The sequence below is a fragment of the Stylophora pistillata genome, chromosome 14 (assembly GCF_964205215.1).
Source record: "Stylophora pistillata chromosome 14, jaStyPist1.2, whole genome shotgun sequence".
Taxonomy (NCBI): Eukaryota; Metazoa; Cnidaria; class Anthozoa; order Scleractinia; family Pocilloporidae; genus Stylophora; species Stylophora pistillata.
Window position 1 is genome coordinate 3,646,275 of NC_142532.1, and position 27,587 is coordinate 3,673,861.

At 37.9% G+C, this 27,587-nt stretch overlaps 3 protein-coding genes and 1 long non-coding RNA gene across 4 annotated transcripts in view; 1 reads left to right on the forward strand and 3 right to left on the reverse strand.

Annotated features, from left to right (window-relative positions):
• Positions 1–27,587, reverse strand: part of LOC111330215 (N-terminal Xaa-Pro-Lys N-methyltransferase 1-B) — a 191,480-nt gene that overhangs the window by 145,593 nt on the left and 18,300 nt on the right. The window lies entirely within an intron of this gene.
• LOC111330212 (potassium channel, subfamily K, member 16) lies at positions 660–4,845 on the reverse strand. Its single transcript, XM_022935040.2, has 2 exons — positions 4,498–4,845; positions 660–2,180 (listed from the first exon to the last, which is right to left on the reverse strand). Exons 1-2 carry the CDS (start codon positions 4,802–4,804, stop codon positions 1,417–1,419), a joined length of 1,071 nt encoding a protein of 356 aa, XP_022790775.2. The 5' UTR covers positions 4,805–4,845; the 3' UTR covers positions 660–1,416.
• LOC148716132 (uncharacterized) lies at positions 4,211–16,083 on the forward strand. Its single transcript, XR_015995368.1, has 2 exons — positions 4,211–4,406; positions 14,990–16,083. It is a non-coding gene; the product is annotated as an uncharacterized LOC148716132 (long non-coding RNA).
• LOC111330211 (pleckstrin homology domain-containing family A member 8) lies at positions 10,580–27,373 on the reverse strand. The gene is made up of 15 exons (XM_022935039.2): positions 27,155–27,373; positions 22,074–22,190; positions 20,904–21,074; positions 19,791–19,900; positions 19,242–19,335; positions 17,904–17,950; positions 17,101–17,159; positions 16,303–16,367; positions 15,529–15,835; positions 15,314–15,399; positions 14,506–14,564; positions 13,521–13,651; positions 12,945–13,015; positions 12,097–12,158; positions 10,580–12,002 (listed from the first exon to the last, which is right to left on the reverse strand). Exons 1-15 carry the CDS (start codon positions 27,201–27,203, stop codon positions 11,814–11,816), a joined length of 1,617 nt encoding a protein of 538 aa, XP_022790774.1. The 5' UTR covers positions 27,204–27,373; the 3' UTR covers positions 10,580–11,813.

Consider the following 27,587-nt stretch of genomic DNA (forward strand, 5'->3'; position numbering starts at 1 on the left):
AAATGTATCGATTCAAGTTAAGCAGAGCTCTATGTTTAGTTCAAAAGTCGAAGTTTACCTTTTCGATGCCATCTCGTGAAGTTCTGTCCGTCGAAAGTTGACTAGACAACGAGCGGTCCCTCCTTTTCGACGAAGTTTGCCGCTGCGATGCTTTTCAAAAATAAATCAGCGCTTTTCGCTGATTTCTTTTTTTACCTGTGCGATGGACTTCGGTGAAAATAAGGGACTGTTTCAACTCGGACGAACAAATTTTACGATTCGAGCCGGTTATTGATAAGTTCGACATCACTTTTATTTCTGACAAACTTAGGTCGTTGGAACGCAGTTTGATCTACCAACACCTAGCTGTTCGTCAACTTTGATTAAAAAGGAACGAACATTGAAAGAGCATCAGTAAATCAAGGCCGTATTTAACGGAGTGGTGGCCCCCTGGAAAAAAATTGAAGCAAATCCTTTTAATGTCGTATCTTTGTTGAGTGTTGGGCGAATGGTTCGAACTTTACCAGTACTAACTTCGAAACCAATTTATTCGTCGAGACAGCAAACAAAAGGAAAGCAAATCCAAGCACAGTCGTTAGTTGCGGTTCATTTTGGTCTTCTGTATGGTTGGCAAGTTCCGCACTTCTTGATTAAACATGCTGAGCGAAAAAAGAGTTGCAAAGTTTTCGATTATCTTTATTTCAAAACAACAAAACCCAAAACACTTTCGATTTTTCTTCCACGGCAGCTGTCGACATTTTGCCACAAATTTTTGGCTTAGTGGCCGCGTAAAAATGACATACACCGACATCGAGCATAACAGATTTTTCGTCATGAGGATATTTAACACAAGTGTTACTTCATCGACTCTATTAAACTTCAAGCTATGCTGTGAAAAAAATATATACAATTTATATACTTTCGATACTGCTTAAGCCTCCTGCGTGAATTTTTTTGGAAACACAAGCGAGATTTTCATCCCTTTAAAGGACACTTTTACAATACCTTTACTCCAACTTAAAGAGAGTACAATATCTTGCTCTACCTTTGAAGAAATATTTTGCTTCAGCAAAGCGTCACCATGCCTAGCTCCTCGACTTTGATCACGAAGCGTAACGGGTTCGAGACGTAATATATTCTTAAATTGTCCTCTCCTTAATTATGCACAAATAGTTATTTTCTGAATTGTTATTTGGAGATGACCTTAAGACGGTAGCTGCACGTTTAAAAGCAATTGTCTGCCTGAGGAAACCTTACCAATTGGGCCCAAATAGCTGAAATATTGTAATGTATCATCTAATCAATGTGTGTTTTAGTAGAACATTTTTTCTGCAGGGTCGATAAAATATTCAAGAACGTGAAACTACACTATAGCTTTACCACGTGAGAATTTATTTTTATATATTACTACATTTTCTATTAAGTTGATATTTGCACTTAGCATTGGAATATTCCTAGACTGACGCTGCTTCCTCGTTTTCGGCGATTTGCCATTTTGCCCTCCTCGTCTATAATCAAACTGTTTCGATTAGAAAGCGGTTTTAATTCCAGCTCGCCATTTTCTTCGTTCTCCGTATTATTGGTTTGAAGAACATGCGTCTCCTTCTCAATTACGGCACCATCTTGTAAGCCATTTGAATCGCACGTGGATTTATCCTTGTTGTCTAAGTCTGCGCCTTCGTCCGCGATGAACTCTTCCCCGTCTGCGCGTTTATCGCGCAAAGACCGTACCATGCGCACACTCACCCCATACTGCTCAAGAACTGTATTCATTGAGCAGAAAATGCTAGAGACGAACGCAAGACCCACAAACGCCAAGAGCACAAGGATGTAGTCCGCGTCTTTGTCAAACTGCGGCAAAAGATCTCCGAATCCAATCGTACTCAGCGTGATAAATGTGAAATAAAAACTACCGATGTAAGTCCATTCCTGGTGCCTTACTTTCACTACAAGAGACATCAGCGGCAACAAGAGAACTACAGTTAAAAAAATTGTCACAAACGCTACTTTAAGCTCAACGTGTCGAGAGTGTGGTCGTTTCAGAAGACGTTGCTCAAAGGTTGTAACGAGTCTTGTGAATATTTCCGCGATCTTGTCCCCGACGGCTTTGAGGGTTAAACACGTCCCAGGGATTCCGAATAGAGCATAGACGACACAAAATAGACGACCTTGCACTGTCTTAGGTACAATGTTCCCGTAACCTAAGAAAAGACAAAAAAAACTTTTAAAAGGGCCGGTCATTATTTGATGCCTGGGTTAAGGGGAGAGGGTGGTTAGGTGATTTTTTCGAGGGGATCACATGGTGTTCAGAGGGAAGTGTGACTACTCACATAAATGCTATTGAATTTCAATGTAGTGCTGTTAATTCCACTGCACTGACACGATTTTAATCCTTACAATTTCTGAACGGAAACCCTGGTATGGCGAACATTTAATTGAAAGCTATTAGGCAAGTGTCTTTACGTGCCATTGTTGATTATACTGTGAAAGTTGGCTGTAAGTCTTAGCTCTAGGGATAAAACCCTGGTGTGTAACCATTCATATAAGAGCTATTGAGTAGCACGTTCATTTGGCTTTGTTCTTTATGCGGCACAAGCTTAAGGTAACTTTTCTCTGTAGGAGGCAATTTCGTTCCCAGGGCGCTTTTCCCTTCAAGAGGGAAAGCGCCCTGGGAACGAGGTTGCATAAGAGACTGTCCATGGTGTGACGGGAGAGGAGGCTGTATCCGGAAAAGGGGCCTTTTCCCAAATAAGTGAAAAGGCCCTGGGAAAGAGGTTGACGAGAGTCTGCTCGTAAGGTCAGGAGGTTGGTAACAGGTCTTATAGGGAGGGGGAAGGAGGGGTAGACCGTCGTTATCCGGCTTATATTGAATGCCGTATGTGGTTCTAACTTTTAAGTTTGTGGATGAAACCGTAGTGTGTGACAATTCAAATGAAAGCTATTGGGTGATACATTTACGTAAAATTGTTTATTACGCCGTAAAGGTGGCTATAACTTGTTTATTAGCTCTTAATTTGATGCCTATCTGCAACGTAAGGGCCACATTTTTCAAAATAATGGCAAGAATTTATTCCAAAATGAAATGAATCTTCCACCAAGGATTTCCTACCGCTCCTCATCCCGACTCCCCAGTCCTTCGCGGTCCTCGACGGGCAAGTTGGGGCGAGGAAGCGGTTGAAGAAGTGTGGTTTATTGAAAATAATGATCCTTGCGCTGCCTCAAAGAGTATGAAAAACACTTCATATTAAGTAGAATATCTTTTAACTTGCAGAGATCAATTATAATGAGCATTAATTTTGCATTAGCTCTGCATTCAAAACCTTTTTCGCACAGCTAATCTCAGCGTGTTCTTCACGACTGTGTTTTGTATTTTAAAGCAAAAACATTGGTGGAAAGGTTTTCAAAATCATCAAGAAAAATAGAATGTGTAAGCCTTAAAATTGGAAAAAATAATTATAAAAAAAATACAATAAAAAGTAATAGATGTTTCAAGAAACGTGACTTCAAACCGAAGTTGTTTTGGCTATCATCATAAATCGTTTCTCTGCACATAAATTTTTTAATCGCTGTCGAAAAAAATGTGTTTCTCAGTTAAATTTCTTGAAGAAAACTGCCTCACTAATAAAAAATTACTTGATTATTAGTTTTTTGTTTGTGAAAACGAATTGCATAAAGGATTCGTTGTTGTTTTGTAGGTACGCTTTTTCTTATTAAGAGAGAAGTACAGGCAACTAAAATTGAGTACAGAGATTGTGTCCCTCGAAACCACCAATGCACGAATCTCTAATTGTGTGGTATTGCGTGAATTCTTTTAAATGAAAACTTGATGGAACGAACAAAAGGCGTAGCTCTCAAAATTGATGTTTGTAGACTGAACACTGTTGACTTTCTCTTTGCTGAAATAAAGACTACGTTTACTTAGGCGAAGAAATTTAAAAATACACACTGAAGGTTTTATGAAACATTTACCGTGAACTGTTTCAATTTTAGAAGTTTTTGCGTAGTGCCAACTATTTCCGCCTGAGCGGAAAGTTTAGAATGGCCTTATTAAGCAATATCCTAAAACCGGTGATGTAAACTGATGGACCACGGATCACGAAGGTGGCGTACAGTTTAGCTGGTATCCACGGGAAAATGGTGATAACTTAACTACAGTTCCTTCAGAAAAAAACGCGAAACGATAAAGGCGATTTTTGCCTTGGGTCATTTATATTCATCCGGTTTACTCGAGATAGTTTTGAGAATACTTATCATTTTCTACTTGACGCTGGCATATTTTGTCTGCTATAATGCATTAAAAGCTTAGTGTTGTTTAATCTCGCACGAAAATCATTAGCACGAAGCTACTGAAAGATATGTTAGCGCCATCGTGGTCAAGACAATCGACTAGGATGTGGAGTCTACTTCGTTAAACGTCATGCAAAACTGTAAGTGAAAACTTTTGAGATGAAGACTTGTGTGAAAAGCTTACGTTAGGCGTGAACTTTCCTTATTATATGAAACAATCGGTAATCATACCTATTGTAGTTATCACTACCATCGCGAAAAGAAAAGAATTGCTAAAATCCCATTCCAGAAAATCCTCTCTTCCGAATGAAGTCGAAGGAAAAGTTTCCAACCAACGGTCGGCGTCGATTGCAGTGATGTTGTATTTCTGCAAAATTTCCATCCTCGTGTCTCGATAGCGTTTCATTTCTCGAAGTTGTTCTTGGCTTTCAATTGCTTGAAAAACGGCAGCTCCAGCCAAAACATAGATTGAAAATAAAGCCAGGCGAATGCATAGCACTTTCGAGCTGTCAGAAACCTCCATTACGTTATCTCGCATACTACGTACGCTGTTTGCATTTTAAACAAGACTCTCAGATTTTAAGAGATTCTGCAATATGATATGCCCTGCGGTTAATCAAAAATAACATGAATATTTCATAACCTTTGAAACATACCATTTAAAACGAGAGTACCCGTTTTGGAATAAAATCGTTTAATTGTAACTGATAAATCTATCGTAGAAATTTATGCAAGGGTTTTGGAGCCTTTCAAGGAAGAAAAGGGGTACTTTACGCAGCAACGAAAATTAAATTGATTTCAACGTGGATAAGTAAAGGGTGGATAAATTTTTCACTAAATTGACAACAATATTGAAAATAAACATATCAAATATATTATGATTTTGAAACCATGGTTCTAGAATCATGCAGTGTGTCGGTTTACTTTGAAAAAGTAAGGATCTTGTAATGTAGTAAATCACGAGAGAAGTGATAACGTTTACCTGGAATAAGGAGAAATTTGAAGCGTAAGAAATTAAAATCAAACATGTTTACCCAGCAGGAACTTGTAAAACATCAATTCAAAACGGTCACCCAAAGAAAAACATGCGGTTTTCATGGAAAATCTTGCGTCGAAATAGAGGAAGGAGAAATTAAAAGCTTTTCAGTTTGGTTGAAGGAGTTTCTGTTGATCCATTTTATGGAAATTCATTTGTATAAAATTGATCGTTATTGATTAAAATTCAGTCGCTGTCGGCAAAAGTAACGGCTCTGGTCATAAATAATGAATATGTAACACGCATGCCCCTCCCTTAAATAAAAATCAAGTCTGTGAAATTGAGCAAATAAAGCTGATCCAGTCTCAGTGAGATGCAACCTCTGTTTGCACAAATGGTTCTCTTGTATCTTGGCAACGTAATGGGAACATATCTTTTAACAACATCTTTTATTCAAATTTCTGTTGAGAAATTTTAAGCATGGCAGAGCATTCGTGCTTGGGGGAAAAATTCTCAAGAATGATTCCTGTCTCAAACAACAAACTGAAGAAAATTAACTGATATTTCCTCAGTGGCTTCGGGACGTCATCAGCAGTAACGAAAGGTCCACTTCTCTTTCAGTAATCAATTAAAACGATGAACTAAACACTGAACGTTAAAACTAAATTGTAGATAAATGAGAAGGTTCAGTACTCCATGTATATGAAAAATGTAAGGTTATTTACAGCAAAGTCACAAAATAATTGGTCAAAATTAATGGAGTGGTCCGCTATTTTGAAAAATTAATAGCCTTGGATTTGACTATCAGAGAGTATCTGGGGCCTGAAGCAGAACACTGGAAACCGCGCCTGAGGGACACCACCTGGCTCGAAAATAAACGCACTATTGCCTTTGCTGGGGCCGATTACGTTTGGAAGATACAATGGCAGAATTTTTTCCTGTATAAGTCTTACATGCAATCTCACTATCGTAAACCAAGGTTCTTCTTCTTTCTAACAACAAAAGATGCGAATACTTTACTTTACTTTAATAATTTTCTCAACAAACTTATTATGAACATATACAAAAATATACAAAATATACAACATATACAAAGCTGAGGGGAAGGCCAAGAAACAGGGACAGGTTCCCTTACAAAAGGCCACCCAAAAAAGAAAAACACTACACACACCTATATATATTTATAATAATATAATAGTAATAATAATAATATTAATAATAATAAATTAGGTTAATTCAGTGTCTACCTGGTATAAATAAGCCTTACAAAGACTCTTAAAATCAGAAAGAGACAGACTTTCTGACATGCATAGGTAAACAATTCCAGGCTTTAACTGTTCTATGGAAATAGGAATATTTTAGCATGTTTGTTCTCGCATATTGAGTTTTAAATGAGAAATCAGCATTTCTTAGTTCATATGCTACATTTTTTCTGGAAATAATAAAACTAGATAAGTTAATATTTAAGAGTCCCTTTAAACATTTGTAAAAGAAGATCAAGTCAAGTAGAGTCCTTCTAGACTTAAGGGTTAGAAGATGGAGAGATTTCAACCGCTCAATGTAAGATTTTCCTTTGATCATGAGTCGCGTGGCTCGTCTCTGAACGCTTTCAATCATGTCCTGCAAAAAGGCTTGGTGAGGGGACCAATGAAAATGTTTTTGTTCCTTGTGTAACGTACATGGGAAAGAGGAAACATACGAAAGCCCTACGAGACTGAGTTCCAGACTTAGACCTTTCGGATTTCACGATTACATGATCTAAAATTGAGCTACAAAAATCTCTTTAGCGAGCCAACTAATCTCTATCTCTTTAGCAAGCTAGGTAATCTTTTCGTCTCTGTCAGTCGGGGCCACGTTTGAAAAAGGATCGCTCATTTTGAATTTCACTCGCCCACAAACATTTCTTTCGATAACCAACACTTCAGATCTTCTTCAAGCTTTTATTCATTCGCTCTGACGAAGAGCTAACGCTCGAAACGTTAGCTTTGAGGCTCTTTAAGGTGGCCAATTTACATTATCAGGTCAGCTGATAAAACCAAAATTACCTAGCTAAGCAGCACACGTACTGCAAGGATCACCAATGTCAAAAGCGTCTTGGTTGTAATTAGAATTCGAAAAGTAGCAGGTATTTCAATACTAGCCAGTCGCCGGCGGTTACAGGTTAACCGCGGCCTATAAGACCTATTACCGCTGTATATTTAGCCTGACAGCAGGCTCTCGTGTTTGGGTTTTCCCTTACGACGATTTACGGCCCCTTTTCGAGCTCGGCCGCCAATTGACACCATCGGTAGCTGCCTACGGAAAAATTTATTGAAAGCACTGAAAGGTTTCAAATTTTAAGCGGAATCACATTCGCTTTCTCGCGGGTGGGAGAAGGGAAACTTTTATGTACTTCACGGGGAACCCGAATTAGACCATAGTTCGATGCTGATAACATGTAGGTTCCAAATCAAAAACAAATTATATTCAGGTGGCTGGTTGTGGTTTGCGATTTAACAACAAAATTATGATCAACAAAGGTGTTATCATGGAGAAGATACAGTAATACATTCTATAAGCAACATAGTTTGGTGAATTTGCAAGCCGACAAAGGAGTCTTGTTGGATTGGAGAGAAATCTCCTCCAGTTAATCAAAAACGCCAGGCTTGCAATGGCAATGGCAAGGACGACGACAACCAAAAATATTAACGTTTGCTTTCTCGCCATAGCCTGCAGTTCTTCGTTTGAGCAAAACACAATCCAGCAACGATGTAATAAAACAAGGCAAAGTACCAGTAGACTTGTAAAGAGGAAAAGCATCGTTAAAACTCCGGTTGCTTTACAAAGCAAGTCACCATATTTCCACTTTAACTCCAACAACGATGCAACCATAAGTGGCATTGTGATAATGGCCGTAAACATATCTGTCACAGCGACGAAAAGAAGGCTGGTATTTCCCGTATAAGACTGACTGGGTTTTCTGAAACTCAGCACAAACAAGAGACCATTGCCGATAATTATTGTCGAGCACATTCCTATAATTCCAGCGGCTTCGAAGGACAAAGCCATCGGTGAGATATCAAATGCCTCCATCTCTTCGTCTCTGTCGGCCGGGGCTTCGTTATTTGAATAAGGATCACTCATTTTGAATTTCACTCGCCTGCAATCATTTCTTTCGATAACCAACACTTCCTTAAACAGATCTTCTTCTACCTTTTATTCATTCGCACCCATTATAGACACTTTATTTTGGTGTCCGTTTGTCTGTCATTTGAATGCAAAGAGGTTTTTCGAACATTTCACGCATTGATGACTTTCTATGTAAACTTCAATCGAAAAGAGGGCCTTTTTCCACTTGAATTGTTAGTAAATTATTAATTTCGTTCGCTTATCAACCAATTTGAAATTAAATTCAAATGGGAAATGGAAGTCTGCAAACTAAAGAATATTTGAATATCTATAAACAACCAAGTTCCCTTAATTTTTAAGCATTCTTTGAAAACATTGTTACGTTCCGTCTTAAGTTCAAGTTTGCCCATAAGGGACACAAAATCCCTTGTGCAGTTCTAAATTGTCTGTAAAAAGAAAACATTGGCAGTTGATTTAGAATTCGAACATAAACTTCACTTCGATTTTGTTACATTGTCATAAAGCTACTGCACTGGTAGAATGTCCACAAAGCGTAACAGTCACCAGCTACGCGAAGTAATGGCACTGGCTTGCGTTTCTTTATATGACAGAAACTTTTCGGAACTCCTTTCGGAGAAATTTATCGGGTCCCGAGAAGTACTTCCAAGCGGCCGAGAACACCGCCATTTTGAAAACCGAGACTGACTGAGGGATGCGGCAGCCGGTAAAATTTATCAAAATTTGCACTTAGCAAAACACGAGATATCAATTCTATCCATAAATCATAATACACATCTTTAATAAACGCTGTGAGTTATTAGGTCACTGAATGTTTTATCTGGCCAGAGAACTAAACCTTTCAGAATTGTTTTCTATTTAAGCAATAGCCGGGGAACACATTTTTCCGGGCTCTATAACGTGAAAAGCCACGTGGGATGTTAAGAGAACACGAGGAAAGCTTATAAACCACGAGCGGAAGGCTGTTGCCCTTATGGCATAGCTAATTAAAAGCGAGCTCTTTAACCTGATAAAGCATCCGCTTGGAAACTAAATTGACCAATCAGACGATGAATACTATGTTCATTATGTTATAAATTCTTTGTATCTGTCCTCTGGACAAGTACATCTTACTAACCGAGTTCGAGGTACCTACTGTTACATTACACACCAAGTTTTGTCCGCTCAGATTTATAGCCAAACACTGGTTCATAAAAAGAACGGAAAACTGGTTTCCATAACTTACAGTACGGACCGAGAAAACAAGGTCAGTAAAATGTCTGTTTCATCTCTGATTTCAAATAGAGAGCATAGTTAGTAGAGAGCAAAGATTTCATTTCAAACAAACTTTTGAAAGGGCCGTACATTGAATTTCAGCCCGTTAAATTGACCAATCATAGCCCACGTACTAATGTACTGGAACAGTTAAAAGAAAAGAAACACGGAACTTTAACTCAGAAAACATACCTCACTGAAACCGTAACTTTTTGATGACGTTTTAATCTTTTGATTTTACTTAAGTATACCGTCAGGTAGAACGATAAATTTTCCCGAATGCATTTGTACAAAACTGCCTTAAGATAAAAAGAATATCTATTTTTCTCAACTTAATTGTAGTTTGGACTAAATATATATATCTTATTAGAAGTTTTGCTGTATAGTATCGCTGAGTACTTTTACGAGTTGTGCCGTATTTTTACGAGCCCGTGAGTCAAAATGCAAACAACGTGTAAAAATACTCAGTGATACTACACAACAAAACGTTTAATAAGAGATTTATTATCCAACAGGCCAAATTTTTATTTCAGTGTGGGCAAATCCCGCGGATATTTCTGGAAATATCGAAGCACATTTGGATTACAGTAAACGGTAAGGAACGATATGCTACGTCGACTATTCTCGTACCCAGGACCCGTCGGTTTTTCTTAGCCGGTAGGGTCTCGGCATGAAGCCATTTCTTGAGCCAAGACCATGCCTGAAGGGTACCGATAAGGCCTGGGGACAAGGATGGAAGCTGGAAAACCAAGAAATTGCGACTTTTCTCACTTTTTCTCTGATTGTGCGTGGTTTGAGCTGGCACCAACCAATAGAGACATCGTGTACCGTGCCCCAATCAGATTTATAATTTTCCAACTATTTGCTATAACAGTTTTTAACATGGCAAGAGTCACGGTGTGATCAACTTTGTTATCATATTGAACCATTGGAGTCTTTGAAAAGAATCAAACAGTATTTAAATTACATAATGTGCTTTATTACACGACTTGGGCAGTCAGAGGGCCAATAACTAAAATCAACCAATCAAAATGCTCTATTGCCGGTCAATATTCTCTCAGTATTTGAACCGGGCACTGTCCCGAATGGTCCCGAATGATACCGCACTTGTGTCCCTTTGAACTTCAGTTGTATAATAAATCTCTTATTAACCAAGCTTGTTCGGGACCATACTGGAAGAATAATATCGGTCCTCGGTCTTTTTTGTACGGACCTCGCTGCGCTCGGTCCGTACTGTCAAGACCTCGGGCCGATATTCTCCCAGAACGGCCCTCGCGCTTGGTTAATAAGATATATTATCCCATTTAGATACCTCTTGATTTCTTTCAATATATTACGACCGACAGCCAATAAAAGCGAGAATAACGAAGAGATTTTGAATAGTTATTCCTGCCTGTTAAATTTTTTCACGAATGAAGAAAAAAGATTATATTTTGCAGTCAAATGCTCTACACAAAAAACACGTGAGAATTGTTAATTCTACTATCTTAACCACTTAACTCCCATAAGTGACTAAGAGAGAATTTCTCCTCACAACTTCCACCTAACGTCTAGCAGGCAAGTGAGAAGAAACATATCTATTTGTGGATCATTAGTTGACCCAATACCGAAATCTCTAAACTTACATCATAAGAATTGTGTTGCAGACAATAAGAAGAATTTCTAATGAAATCTTGCGAGTGAAAGGGCTGATGGAAACTTCCGCTGAGCTCGAAGACTTCGCGAGGAATAATAACAACATGGGGAGTATTGGGGGAAGCCTGGTACCGATTCAACGTCGAACCGGATTTAGAAGTGTTAGGGTTTAAGAAGGAAGAAAACCACAGTTTCCAAACAAAACTCCTCAGAGCAACAGGGAAAACCAACAATGAACTCAACACACATTTCCCACCACCTTTAGAAATCGAACTCAGTCCACAGCGGTAGAACGTTGAACGCAAGTGCGGTGAACACTACCCAACGCATTCTTTTAGCAACAAGATCTAGAGTTAATTCGATATTTACTGACTGTCGTCCTTAAATATTAATTTTAATTAGTTAATAATAATTTTGAATTAAAATAAATTTTGAACTACGCTATGTGTTTAACCACACAACACCAAGCAAGAAAGCTTTGAATGTGTGCGTGGGCTGGGCAGAAAAACGCGTGACAGTGTCACGAAAGATTCCGCCGAAATAAAGCGTGACGCAGTCACACAGTCTCCTCCGAATCGAGCTTGTGCTTCCGGTATAACTGGTTTATAATGTTCGTAAATCGACCCAGTCCCTCGACGCACATCCTCATGTCCCGTATGACATCCTTGTGAGTGGCCTTGCCCTTTTCAGTGGTCGCGAGAGCTGTAAGAAAATCCGATCTGTATGGCACTGCTTTTACTGCCAACTACAAAACAATGAGTTACAAGATATAATCAAACGATAATCCAACCCTATAGTGATTTCAGAATCACTATGATGTAAAAAAACCTTATACTTACTGCAAAAACCCCTCTGACGACCCAGCCATGATATCTCCTGAGTGTCTTGCCGTAAGCCGTGCCTAAAAAAGTACTTTGTAATTAAATTCTAATCCGTGAAAAAAACACTGCAAGACAGCACAGTAAAATAACAAGGACCCCTATAGAAGATTCAGTCGAAAAGGCGCTCGACTGCGACCGAAACCCGCGCGAGCAGCACTTCAGTCTGTCACCTCGAAGGGCTGGAACAAGTTACAGTTGATTGACGAAAGATATACTGGACTACAATCAATTGGTTTCTTTTTTTTGTTTGTTTGTTAACTTCTCTCTGTGATTGGTGCCAAAAACCGGTATCGCACGAATCGCTTCGCGATTCGTGCGATATCGGTTTTCAAATGCAATTTAAAGCGGAATTCACGAGTCAAGCAATGGATCTTCCTTGAATCGCATAATTGAATAAAAACATAAAAAAAAAAGGAAAACAGCATTACTTATAGTTGTTATGTACACGCAGATGCGAAACAATATCACTTAGCCTCGTTTTCAACTCGCAATTCCACGCTAAATACCTCGCTTCGTTAACTAATCAGAATGCGAGATTTTATTCAATGATGCGATTCTAAGGGAGAATTACATGCAAATGGTTAAAGCAGTTCGCTTGTTTTTACTCAGAGTTCTCACTGGTTCTCTGTGACAGTTCCTTTGTTTTGATTGGCAGTTGTCACTATTTGGCTTTAAGTTATTGACACTCAACGAAATTCACTCAGCAATAAACAAAGGTAAGCTGACGAAACATTTGACGCAAAATTATCAGTCGTTTCCGAACTTTATAGTTATATGAACTGTGGATGAAATAAATAAACCCTTACCTGCCGCTACAGCAAGATCTTTTTCTCCTCGGACAACTTCAGCGAGAAACACTTGCATAAATTCTAAAGCTCTAGAGAAACAAATTTATCATAGGACGGCATAAGAAAATAGTCTTAACCCTAAACTACCACAAGTGATCAACATGAAACTTTCTCCTGTAATATCTTCACATTATCCAGCAAACAGGTAATGAGAATACTCAAACTTATCAGGCAGAGGTTGTTATCTTGATCTAACACCAAATTCTTGTAACTAATTTACGAGGAAATGTGTAGCTGCCAGAGGGGAGAATTTACAATCAGATCTGGGAGTTAAAGGGTGACACAAGTATCCACAGCTTTTGAACGACGCAGGGAAACCAATATTAAAGCGGGCAACCACAGGACTCTTCCTTGATTTAAGTTTTAGTAGATTGCTACCAAAGGTAAATTTTATTTGCGATTCGTGCTTCAGATCAGCATTTGTGCTTTGACGCTATCTTTAATTTCCTCGATATACAAAACGAAAAACTTCATTCTCCACCAAAACATTTCCACGTTATTTCCTGACTAAATGGTTAATTTTATTTAACTCACCTTTTCAACCAAAGCAGAGCGTCCGTCGCTGAGTTTTTCACAGTACAAGTGTTGCTTTTAAGTTCTTGGTAAACGATATTTTGCAGCGTAACAAACGCTTTCGGATCCGTGTCGTGTTTCGCTTCGAGTTTCTGCAAAAGATTGATACAAAACTTGATGAGATAATTATGTAGGGCAACATTCAGCTGAGTACCGAAAACAATTCGGAATTGCACTGGTATCTGTTGCACTTCGCTGTGATTGGTTTAAAAAACTCGCGCTATCCTTTGAAAGACCTGGTCATCTGCATTTTCCCGCGTTTCCCACAGCTTGTGTTTTTTCTACGCTTTCATTCGCACCACGCGACATTTCCCTTTCTTTTGATTGGTTGAAGAACGAAACGATGTGATTGATAAGCTTATTTCACACTTCGTACATACTCAGTTGGCCTAAAATGTTTTAACGAATATAAACATATAACGTATATGAGAACGATCCTTCGCAGTAAAGCACTATTTGAGCAATAGTGAAAATCAGACCTGAAAAAAATTTCAGGCCTGTACAATCCCGTACAGGCCTGAAATTTTTTTCAGGTCTGATTTTCACTATTGCTCAAATAGTGCTTTACTGCGAAGGATCGTTCTCATATACGTCTCATAACCGCAGTTCACACATATGTTTCATATGTTTGTTGTTGTTTGATTTATCATCTACGGGTTTATATCGAATTAATTTGATGGCCTGCTCCCAGTTGGCTTGTTAGCTCAATTGGTAGAGCGCTGCACTAGTATCGCAGAGGTCAGTGGTTCGAATCCCGTACAGGCCTGAAATTTTTTTCAGGTCTGATTTTCACTATTGCTCAAATAGTGCTTTACTGCGAAGGATCGTTCTCATATACGTCTCATAACCGCAGTTCACACATATGTTTCATATGTTTGTTGTTGTTTGATAAACATATAAATAGCCACAAGAAAAAGAGTGAGTACACTTTGTTTGAAATCCTTACTTTTATATTCCCGCTGATATCCAGTTTAACAGGAGCAAATGCAGTCGATCCAAGAACATCTGCAAAAATACGACAATCAATACAAATAATTATCACTTCGTCCGGCACGTGGTGCATTTTGCGGGCTAAAATGGAAATTTTGTTGGGCTAAACTGTACTTTAGCCCGCTCGCACGCTCGCGTGATAGTTCAGACTGTTTTTTTGACATTTTTTTCAGTTTTTATTATTTCTGTGCCCTCTTAAGTGGTGATAATAATAGTAATAGAGTTAATTTCCTTGACATAAATGTGTTTGGGCCCTTCAGAGAGCCATTTCAACCCTCAGTCATTGACAAAAAACGTATCTATGCCCGCGAACATACACGAGATTGTTTTCTCATATATGAATTGGCTATTGGTTTACGCTACGAGGTCAAACAATAATCAACCATAACACAAATGAGGAAGTCCGTTGCAAAAGTATATTTTGTCATTTCGTTTCACAGGTGCCACGTTATATAACAAGCTGAAGCCGTTGGATGTGACCGCTGTTATTTCGTTGCATGTTCCTGCGTTCCCGCGTTCCCAAGTCCCGCATTCCTAAGGTTATTCTTTAACTTACGTAAGATGTTAAGCATTCCTCACGAAAAAAGAAAAAAAGGCTTGAATCCCTCGTCGAAGACGAAAGTCAATGATTATACTAGGTTTCTACGTATCTGTAAATAAAGTTTCATAATGGTATGACGGGAAAAACCCTTTAAGTTGTACAAGCTTATCACCAAAAAAAAATACCCTGTGCTATCAAAATTTTCAACGGAATTGTTACTTACCTAGAAACGGTAGGATACACGAACAGGATGAAAGAAATAGTTTTGTAGGGATACCATTGTCTGGTCCTAACTGAATGTTTTCAAACCTACAAAATAAGAAGTAGAAAAATAATACTGTAAGTGAAGTCTAGGTAACTGCTTCCTCATATGTGCCTGTTTTCAGAAGTATCCTAGCAAAATGAATTTGACCACAAGTTGACTTGCTTTAAATTTACCTAAATTGCGCTGCAGAGAAGAATGTTAAGGGTTCCTCCTTAACTTCCTCTGAATTTGAAGTCGACGACTGTGAATCGAGGGAATTTCGAGACAATTCTATGTACTTCGCCTTGTGATTGAGGTTAGGGTTGGCCGACACTCCGCTGGCTTGAACGTGCCTCCGATCATTATGCTCAGAGGAATTTGTTGAAGAACGGTTCCCTACGACTTGGTTAGGAGTCTGGGTCATGAGCTGCTTGGTAGCAGATGACGTCATCCTATCGCTGTGAACTGATTGGTCACTTACGGTTGTGACGCTTGGTGGTCCTGGAATAGCAAAGCATGTTTGTATTTCTGACGTCAGTGACATAAAAATCAATACAGCTGACATACGTCGGCGCATGTGCCGGCACTTCCCTTCCTAAGAGGCGTTCTTTCAGCCTGTCAAAAGCAAACAGTGACACAAGAGTAATAAACAACCACACAACCCAGTAAGTCATGGTGTGAAAGTTCGAAACAAAATATGTAGTTCATCAGCAGGAAACCTTGTATTAAACAAACATTGTGTTTGAAAAGTATCTGGTTTTTTTTTCCTACTTCCTTTAACAGAATTCTTATGACATTTGCAAGACGTTTCGTATGTTTTCCTTAGAAATTTTGCGCGGGAAATTGGCGCGCGGCCGGGCAAGATTTATCCACTTGCGCATGTCCGACCCTTAACCTCTGTGGTCACCCAAGAAAAATACGCAAGTTCAATAGAAAAATTTGCATGTTGAGTCAGAGTCTTTACTTACCATTATAAGTAGAACTTAATGAGCTGGCAATACTTGGGGTTGGCGATGGTGGAGGGGATGAAGACCTATAATGTGAAAGTATTAATTTTTACAAGGAACTTCTCGAAATATCAGTTAGCGGATATTTCTGGATTGAACAGGGCCGTAGCTAGCATGAGGCAAGACGAGGCAATTGCCTCGTCTTGATTTTGGCCTTTTCCTTTTTTTTTTTTTTTTGCAACAGTATCGCTCGGCAATAAAAAAGTGAACTTCCATACTTGCCCAAAATTGACTTTTCTAAAGAAAAGTGCCACGGAAAATGCTTCAAAGAGCATTTCTGAGCCTCTAGATTTCAAAATTTTCCGGGCGAGGCATGCCAGACCCAAAACTTGCCTCGTCTTGTTCTGAAGTCTGGCTACGGCCCTGTTGAACATCAAAATCTCAGAGCTAAAATTATAAAGAATGTAAGACAGTAATTGAGAGAGACTGATATTTCAAACTTGATAGTGAAAGTATTAACGCTTTACACCTTAACATCAGTATGCATATTCTCCATACTGTTCTCTGTACATTTCCTACGGTGCTGACAATCTGTTCACTGCTTTGGAGTAGCTGTAGCTCAAGCTGACTTGACTCTAAGAGCTCTACATCACACGACGGTTGATTGGGGCCTAAGGCTCCTTTTATAGCGCGCCTGCGTGTTTATGAGCGTCTCTAGAGGGTGATCATTTCCCCTATTCTCATGACCTAAATGCTGGATTCAACAGTGATATTGTATAGAGAAATAAGAAGTCAATCACTCTTAGTTAATGGATTTACCTACGACCATCATGGAGTAACTGTTTTTGAAAAGCACTGTGCTTTGCTGATGTCAAAGTCTAGGGATAAAAAAGAAAACAATAACACAGATCAGTTTAATAACGTGGGATGCTTGTGCAAGACCATGTTAAAATTTCGCTTCGGTGTCGTTGTCATCAGTGATAGAAATTAGCCAATTAGCACAACCCTGTTGCTTTGGGTAACTTTTTAGATGGGTGACCGCACATATGCCTTGGTTTTTCTTTTTTTAATTATTCGATTTTATTTATTTTTCATTTGTTATTATTTATTTCAAGATTTCATTCTTGGAAGAGTCAGCATTTAATTCTTTATTTTACAATTACAAGCAGAGTGAAAGGAGATAACAACCAATGCGTCCTACGTTGACGCCGCCAGGCGCCTTGTTATCGAATAAAAATAAATTGAAGTATTCCAATCACTCCATCACTAGCACTGGGTTACCTCACTTACTTTCCGACAAAAAACTCTGGATTCATACCAAAAGATAACTTTAAAAGTTGTTCGGAATTTCTTACAAACATGTTTACGGACGGGACCCACTGTTTGATCCATGTGAAGTGTAAACTAGTAACTTAATAAACAAACATTTTCAGCTTCAAAAGGGGACAATTTTTATCTATTTTTTTTTTTAATCATTTACGGATCAACATTGGCATCTGAGCAACTGCTCACCCACCCACCCCTCTCCTGACCCACCATCACCCTTGCGTCAGGAGAGGGGTAGGTGCAGAGTTGCTCAGATACAAAAATTTATCTTCTTTAACTTGATATTTCCGTCACACCTTATTCATGGAAGTTGACGGTGAAGATGGCGAAGATGAGGAGCTCCCTAGAGAAATGGACAACTTTTATCAGAAATGACTCAGCAATACGAAAAAAATTATTTCCCATTAGCAAATGCCTCTAACTCTAAATATCTGATTGTTAATAATCCCTGTCAAGCTGCAACACATTGGGCCATTCCATTGAAAATCCGCACCCCCCCCCCCATTGAAGGCTTTCCTGTAACACCCCTCCAGAAAAGAAATTTTTTAACCCCCTTAAGAATTGCCTGAAATTACCCCCTTCAGAATTTTATGTAGCTATCAAGCAAACCAATTGAACCCCCTTCAGAAACTACTTGTGAGAATTTCTGTCAGGGGTACTTTATGGCAACCCCTCTCAGAAATGTGGTCCAATCCCCCTGAGAAAAAATAAAGCATTAACCCCCCCTCCCCCTAAGAAATCCCAGGCTCTCAATAGGGGGGGGGGTGCGGATATTAAATGGAATGGCCCATTTCCTTTAAAACTAGTAACAGGAATTTAGTGTTAGATCGAGATAATGGCTTCTACCTGATAAGTTTGAGTATTCTCGTTATCTGTTTGCTAAATATTGTATGGATATAATGGGAAGAAGTTAGAAGTTTATCACCTCTGGGAATTAAAGGGATATACCAGAGAGACAAATAGTGCTTTTAGCGCATGCTGAGTGGCTAGCTTGGAAGGAATTAGCAGGTAGCGTTCACCTGCGAGCAGCTCCTTGGGTCCATTCTATGGTGAACTGCTTTTAGCGGTCAGTGATTGGAGAAAATTAACCTCGATCTTTCTTTAATCCAAATGAATAAAGGCTGATAGTTTCGAAAGAAACTGTTTGGGGCTGCGTCGGTGGGAGCAACGAAATAATTTGGATATATCAACAAAGTTGAAATGGTAAATTGGCCACCGTAACGATTACAAAAGCTGACGTTTCGAGCGTTAGCCCTTCGTCGGAGCGAAGGGCTAACGCTCGAAACGTCAGTTTTTGTAATCGTTACGGTGGCCACTTTACCATTTCATCTTTCTTCAATCCCTTTACCCTGGTTTGCACCAGTGATGCAAGCACAGGCCCATGCACAAACACAAGCATAAGGTAAATATGCCAAGTGAAAACAAACATCAAAAAGCACAACCACTAGCCCCAGAAAAAGGTAAAATCTTGATCTTGGTGCTTGTCTTTGTGCCTACGTTTGTGTTTATTCTTGCATCAAAGCCGTTTTCATAAGGGCTGTTGTGCTTGTGTTTGAGCTTTTGCTTGTATTTGCATCGCTAGTAAAAAACCAAGCTTCACCGTAAATTGAAAATGTTATGAGAGAACAACTCACCAAAATTACTTTCTGCTAAATCCATACATTCACAAATATTTTTGAGAAATTCATCACAAGTTGCTGATAGCATGGTTGCAGCTTCTCCAAATTCCTTTTCAAAAATAAAAACAAAACTCAAATGAAGCTACAACAGATTTCTGGATAAGAAACACAGCCAATTACATGTGCAGCCTTTACACAGGGCTTGACACTAACGGTAGCCCACTAACCACAGACTAGAAGAAATTCAGTTTTGGCTAGTGGTTTTCGGTTTCCAGTAGCCAGTTTGGCTTGTAAATGAACTAACATTGTCATAGCATCTAAGATGTCACCAGCCACTTGGCTAGTAAGTTGAAAAGTTAGTGTTGAGCCCTGCTTTACACCCTAATATCAGTTTGCATATTCTCCATACTCTTCTCTATACATTTCCTAAGGCACTGACAAGGAGAATCAAGGGCTTCTTTAGTTGGTGATCATTTCCTATATTCTCGTGACCTTAATCTTTGATTCATAGGTGATATTGTACAGAGAAATTAGATGCTGATCACTCAGGTGTTACTTCAGTACCTGGTTGTCCTCTTTATTACTGCAGAGCATCTTAATGGTACCGATTTGTTGCAGTAATAAACTTCGATACATGTCCAGCTCCTGCATCTTCTCTTTCAACTGGCTCATAGCTGTTAACAAAAGACACTGCTCAGGACAACAATTAGGGAAGATAATAAATTAATGTTCATGAAATCATTTGTCTCATTTAGTCCTTCCCCTCCCATGATGTCTTTGTTAATTCTCTTCACTGTCTACCACACACTGCTTATGAAGTTAACCTTGCTTGTTTGTAGCAATAGAGGTTTTGCACAGCAGCCATGTTGGATGGCTGGTACAATAGATTATTTCACCCATGGGAAAACAATTTCTTTCTTATATGTAAAATATTTTCATTGTTCCTGCCATCCAACATGGCTGCTGTGCAAAACCTTTATACAACTTTATTGAAACTTCAAACTGTATTGTTTTTTTTTTTTTTTTTTTCCAAATTCTGCACTTCCAAATCGGGGTGCGGCTTATCTACGGATGCGGCTTATACATGGACATTTACGGTATTTGGTATTGGATCAACTTCTAATCCCCCAGTTGATGTTTTTCTTTTTTCTCACCACTTGTATACTTGATATTGTATTGATATGTAAAGGAGAAATTCTCTCTTGGTCCCTCATGGGTGATAAAGGGTGAATCCTTATAATTTCAACAGAGAGAACAGAATTGAAATTTGTAAAGCACAGATGCCATTTATCAAAAAGTGTTACAGCCAGTCAAAAACTATGGAAACCTATGAGTGACCTCATCTAGTAATATGAATAATGATGGAGATTGACATACACCAAATATAGTGCACCAAAACATTATCAATAACTACAAACCAAGGTGCTATAAATTACAATTCCTAAACTTTTGACCTTGTTGCCCAACAGATACTAGCAGTTTCTCAGCTGAAACATCGCAATCAGTATCACTGATAGCCTGATCCTCTATTGAGATAACTGATGACACTTTCATTTACAAAACCATGATGAACAACAAGGTTTCTTCTACAACAGGGAGAAAAATATTTGAAACAAGGGAATAATCAAATCATAACAGATAAGGCCCCATAAAAGTATATTTCATATAGTTTCTTACATTCTCCAGGCACTTCTGAGTGGCCGTTATGTTTCATTGTTGTCAAGCATGCTTTAGCTGTTCCCAGTGCAACTAACCACTGTTGTCGTTCAGCTGGTGTGGCAGCCCTAAGGTAAATGTACTGGTCTGGAGGTACCTTCAGGTCAATCCTAACGGCATCTGTAGGATGTACTAAACACATGGTTTCTTTTGATTATTTACTGTACATGTACTACACGCAGATCCAGTATACTTGGCTTGCATAGGGCAATTCTTTATTATAACAAAACCAAAGTAAAGTGCGCGCTCTGATTGGTCAATTTAGCGTCCCCCATTTGCCCATGGTTGTACGCTGCTGACTTGAGCAAATGCAAAGACTATTTTTCCGCGTGCGCTTGTTTTTTTCTGGTCGTGTAAGATTTGTTAAACAAAAGGGAACTCTTTAGCTACAATGTATCAATGTTCTGTTATAAAACAAATGGTAAACACCACAGCGTACACTATTGAGTTATGGATGCACTTGGGAGGTTTGCTAAGCATTCAAGAAGCTAGAGTCGCTCTCGGCTATCGCCTCGAGCGACTCTTATGCTTCTTTTGTGCTTAGCAAACCTCCCGCATGCATCCATAACTCAATAGTGTACGCTGTGGTGTTTACCATTTGTTAATTATTGTTTGTGAACTTTTCAAGAGTTCCTCTTAGTTATTAACTTCATGTACCTGTCACACTTACCTGTCACACTTTAAACTTTTCATATGCTTTTATTTTATGAATAGATTCTATAATTATGCTGTACGTTTGTTCAGTTATAGATCACAAATGACTTCAAAATGTAGTAAGAAAAAAAAAGTGGCACATGAGGGGGCTGCCAAGTGTGTTACTAAATGATATTCTAACCACAGTTTGGCATCTTCCATGCCGTATTACTGTACAGATACACGGCAACATGGACACCAGTTGTTTTATATGACAAAAAAAGTAACATAATGTCAATGGTGCCATCATCTCTGCCCCTGAGTTGAATGATGCATTACTCTCAAGTGTGAAAGGACTGACAAATTGTTACATCAGGATTGCATGGTTCCATAAATTCACATTTGGGAGTCAGTATCACAGTAAGTTAAAGACTGACCTTGTGCCATAAACTCGAAGTACATGCAACTGTTTCAAACTTAATGATTTATCCAGTTTACCTGAAATTTCACAACAGGCCATTTTCACTGATCCCCTACTTCCAAGTCCAACCTCTTCCTGAGATTTGTAATATGCCAACACTCCAACTTCCAGCACAAACCATCTGGGCTGCCAACCTGAAAGAAAGTAAAAATATAATCAACACCACCATGACCCTTTTTTTTTTTTAATAATTGAACAACTAATTTTAATCATAAACAGACACATGATCAAGATGCACTGGCCTAAAAATCATCTCACTGGACACTGGTAGCCCTTGAACTCCTATGAATGATCAAGGCAGAATTTCTCCTTACAATATCAATACAGTACCAAGCAGACAGGTGATGAGAACAAAGTAAAATATCAATTAGGAGATTTTAGGTTGATCCAACACAAAATTCTCCAAACTAACACCATAAGGGCTGTATGGCAGACAGTAAAACGAATTTCTAATGAGATCTTGGGAATGAAAGGGGTAGAAAGGTCTGTCTGAGTTTCAAACCTGGTCAGGTCAGCATGTTGTGTCCCTGGGTAAGACACTAAACCCTCACAATACAGTAGAACCTTGATTTAATGAACCTCTATATAAAGAAGTCCTTGGTATAACGAACAATACTTCAGTCAGTTTCAGCCCGGCCAATGTTACAGTAAAATGTATGCCACAGAACCTCAATATAACGAACCCTCAATATAACAAACCAGTTTCCCCAGTCCCTTGGCACTAAATAGTGGTTCCACTGTACCATCTTCTCAGAGCTAACATTACAAGATTTATATGGCAGACGGTAAGGAGAATTGCTAAATGTGATTTTGGGAGTAAGAGGATAAAAAGTCCAATGGGTTAATCCTCCATTTTTTCTTTGCTCTCTAGTTCTAGTTCTACATTAATAAACCCTCAAATTCATAAAAATATTGCATTAAGCGTGTTCAAAGGCGTGCCACCAAATTTATCTTGAAATGTGATTTAACTTATCCAGAACGTTTACTAAAATTAGGTCTTTTGCCTCTCGAGTTTAGAAGGGAGGTGTTAGATTTATGTTTCTTTTTTAAATGTCTGAAGGGGCACATTGATTTTGACGTCCTATCATATGTTAGCTTCAAATCATATAAATACAATATGAGGAACACAGAAGCCATACTTGCCAAGGGTCGCTTTAGAACCGATGTTTTTAAATTCTCATTTTTTAATCGCATTGTGGATTTATGGAACGACCTGCCTGTGGCTATTAGGACAATTGATCGAGTATCATTGTTTAGTAAGAAAGTGAATCAGTTTTATATCAGTGAATTTAACTTAAGTAAGGATAAATTTTTATAATTTTTGATTACGTATTGTTGTTGCTATTTGTCTAAGTTAGTTTTTAATTTTTTTGTATTTTATCACAGGCAGTTTATTTAAAATAAGGAATCTAGAATTCTGTATAAACTGGCCTAATTACTCAGATATCTCTTTTTTATACTTGTATATATATTTAACTCCTTGTTTTTGTTTTTGTTTTGATTATCTGTGTAATTGAATTTGAGTAAATAAATAAAAATAAATAAATAAACTGGCTAGTGGAAATCAAAAACCACTTGCCAAAAGTAAATTTTTACTACTCTGTGACTAGTTGGCTAACCCTTTCACTACTAAGATTTCATTAGTAATTCTCTTTACTGTCTGTCCCACAGTTATTACTAATTTATGTTAGGTAAGAGAAACAATATTCGATCAGCTAATAATACCCTAATTGCTTTTTCTTTTCTTCGCATCACTTTTCTGCTTGATATATGTTTATATCTTATTAGACATTTTGGTGTGTAGTATCACTGAGTATTTTAACAAGTTGTGCAATATACAAATTATGAATAAAAATAAACAGCGATACTACACACCAAAACATCTGATAAGTTATTTATTATCCAACTGCTTTAATTCATGCATATTTCTTAAAATAGCACCAATTAAACAGGTTGTTTACAATACAAAATGATCAACTGTACAATATCCCAGGTTATTTCTACTTGATTTTCATGTTTTCTGACTGTGTACTCTATATTTAGTGCAGTTGGATAATAATGTATTTAACAATTATTCCATGAGCGCGCGCTGGATATGAGATGATAGATAGCCAATGAGGCGCGTAGCAAGTTTTTTTTAAAAATAATTATTATCAAACTACACTAAATAGAGTACAAATAACGTGAGAATCAAGTACAAATATCACATGATCTTTAGACAGTTGGTTAGTTTGTACTGTAAAAAAAAAAACTGTTCAATCAATCCGCTATGCATGCTACACTTCTCTGTCTAGTTTGCTTTTCTCAACTTGTAAGAAATGCAAGAGAAGAGATTTGTTAAACAATTTAACTATGAAGAATTGTGATCAAATCGAAAAGTTTAAAAAATTAAAAACCACCTTGGTTTAAGAAAAATGCGATGACGTTTCGACGTTCACTTAACATCATTATCAAGTCAATAATGCGTGAAATGAGAACGAATATAAATGTCAAAGAGTTCCTAAGAGACACAAATAACAAAATTGAAAATATGTAAATAACAAAGAACTCACATGTAGAGTCACATATTCGCACGCAGAGTCACGTAAAGAGTTTGGTGGGAATAGAGTCTTTCTGAGTATTTAACTCAGGGTTCAGTTCCTTAATGAATAACATCTCAAAAATTAGACAATCACACTTTGATCTACATTTCTTTAGAACAGAAAATTGCTTATCAACCAAGTCAGTCTTCAATAGACCGTGTTGATCAAGATGCCTCCCGATTGAAGAAGACAAAGAGCCAAGTGTATTATGAAAATATGTATTAAGATGGTTTTTAATTTTTTTAACTTTTCGATTTTATCGCAATTCTTTATAGTTAAATTGTAAGAAATGTCCATGAAATAAAACAGTGGTTATAAAACAGTGAATAATAAATAACTTATTTGATGTTTTGGTGTGTGGTATGACTGAGTATTTTTATGAGCTATGCTGTATTTTCACACTCTATGGGCATGTCGAATAATAGTACAGCTCGTAAAAATACTCCACAATGCTACAAGCCCAAATATTTAATAAGATTTATTAAAAACTGGATCACTGGATAATGTAATTCAAGACTTTTTATTGACTTAGCCATTATGGTATATTAGCCAATATACCACAATCTACAAATATGGTAAGCGTACGCACCAGCTTAAAATTAAAAGAGAGCTAAAAAATTTCATAAAATTTCATAATTTAATTTAACGTTTTTAATAAAACAATTATTCCACTCATGCTTGTTGGATATGAGATGATTATAGCCAACTGGGCGCTAAGCGCCTCATTGGGTATCTATCATCTCATATCCAATACGCACTTGTGGAATAACTGTTAATTATCAAAAACTGGATCAATGGATAATGCAATTCAAGACTTTTTACTGGCTGAGCCATTATGGCATATGAGCCAATATACCATAATCTAATATCCATACATTGTAACATCCAGTTTCTTCTCACAAAATAAAGTCAAGAAGATTTGTCTAATATCTTGGGGGCATGTTTTTTTTTTAATAAAACAATTATTTCACTTGCTCTTGTTGGATATGAGATGATTATAGCCAACTCGGCGCTACGCACCTTGTTGGCTATCTATCATCTCATATCCAACGTGTGCTTGTGGAATAATTGATAATTATTTGCCCTGGTCATGCATAGGAGTTAATAAGGATTGACTTATGAAGCTACCAAGAGTTCTACCCTTTAGACTTATTTTTATTTTATTAGCTTTGTTGACAGGCAGGGACTCCACAACAGCTTATGTCAATTACTGCGGGCCCAGAACACAATTCCCAGTAAACAGGCCAGACCATATCACAGTAATCTTGTGAGTGGGTTTTTTAACGTCCCCTTCCTAACCAAATTAATTAATTAATAAATGCAGGAGATGGGACCTAAGGTTTATTCGTCCTTATCCGAGAAGACTAGAATGTCTATCCATTTCTTGATATTATAGAAAGGTAGCGCATTCTCCTCAGTTATTTTAAGACCTTGAGTGTTGGTCTGGCCGGGGCTCGAACCCTCAACCTCCAGCCCAACAGTCCGGTGCTCTAACCAGTTGAGCAAACCAGGAGGTTTCCTGGGTTGAGAGAAAAAAGACAAAGAGCCAAGTGTATTATGAAAATATGTATCAAACCAAAACTGTGAGGCAAGAACACCAATAGAAAAGAGGTTCTTCTCATCAAGAATTTGATCTTTCTAAGTGAAAGCACAATAGCGATAGCTACAAGTACAGTTGCAAAAAAAAAGAATGAAGCAGGGCAGGTAAAACTCATTAGAGGACAACATAAATTTGTAGTGGTAAAATGGCTTTAACATTGTCATGAATAAGTTTTTTTTTTTCTTTTTCTGGCATCCAGGAAACTGATAAAATGGATGACCATTGACAAAGGATTTCACATAGATGCTTTAAACAAAACTGAAATTTAAGAACCGTTTTCGATTGCCACGTTCTGTTTCCGTGCGTACGTGTAGCTTCCAAACAGAAACAGACATTTTATTTAATACAAGAACCACCTATAGGGTTTAGTAAAATTCACACGGTGTGAAAATCAACAAATAAATTGACTATACCGCTTAATCTATGACACAGCAAGTGAAGTGGTTTCCGGGCCATAATTAATGAATAATGAATTTCTTTGTTTGATTTTTTCATAATGTTAAATAAGTTATCATGTCCGGGTAAATTATCTCGCGAATCAAAACCGCGGGAATTCCTTCCATGTGAGTTAAGGAAGTCTCAATATTGACAGAAATAAACAATTTCAAACAAATTTATCTTATCAAAAGCCACCGAGATATTTAGAACACGTCTATCGACAAACGCCCCATTTAAAAGGAAAGCCGTTCTCATAAGAAATACGAAAGTCACAAATCAACGCATCGTATCGTAGTAACATATCATTTAAAAAAAAAATTCCTTGCAAATACATCTGGATATAGACAAAAAGAGGCAAATTTTACAATAGTTAGAAAAACAAGCGACCAAGATCACGCATTTAAAATTCAGTTACAACACGGAACAAAATCTAAACAACAACAAAAGAGCAGAGATGTAAAATGAGAATTTTACAAACCACTAAGGTAGTTTGTCCATTTCCACAAAGTCCCTTCCATTATCGACATCTTCGGCACTTCTTTCTTTAAAATGTTCACGCAGCCCTGCGGAAAAGTTGTACGTTCGGAGACAGGTCTGAGTGTTTGTCGATCTTATGCGGATTAGGTTATTTATCTTCGGGTTCCTCTCTGTCACTATCGACGGGCCACTACGTCCGCCATTACAAAATTATCAATAGTAATTCGTGACACGCGTGCGCGGAAGAATACAGAACTTCCGGCAATACTGCATGCTGGGAAAACCTGAAAACGCAACTTCCGGTAAATCTCATTTCAAGGAGGAAGCAGAGTGGGAATAAATAAATTTTTGGATCCGAATTTGGCTGAAGAAAAAATTTCGAATTGCGCATATCTTTGGAAAAAATTAAGAGTATATGTGTTGGGTTCTAACCA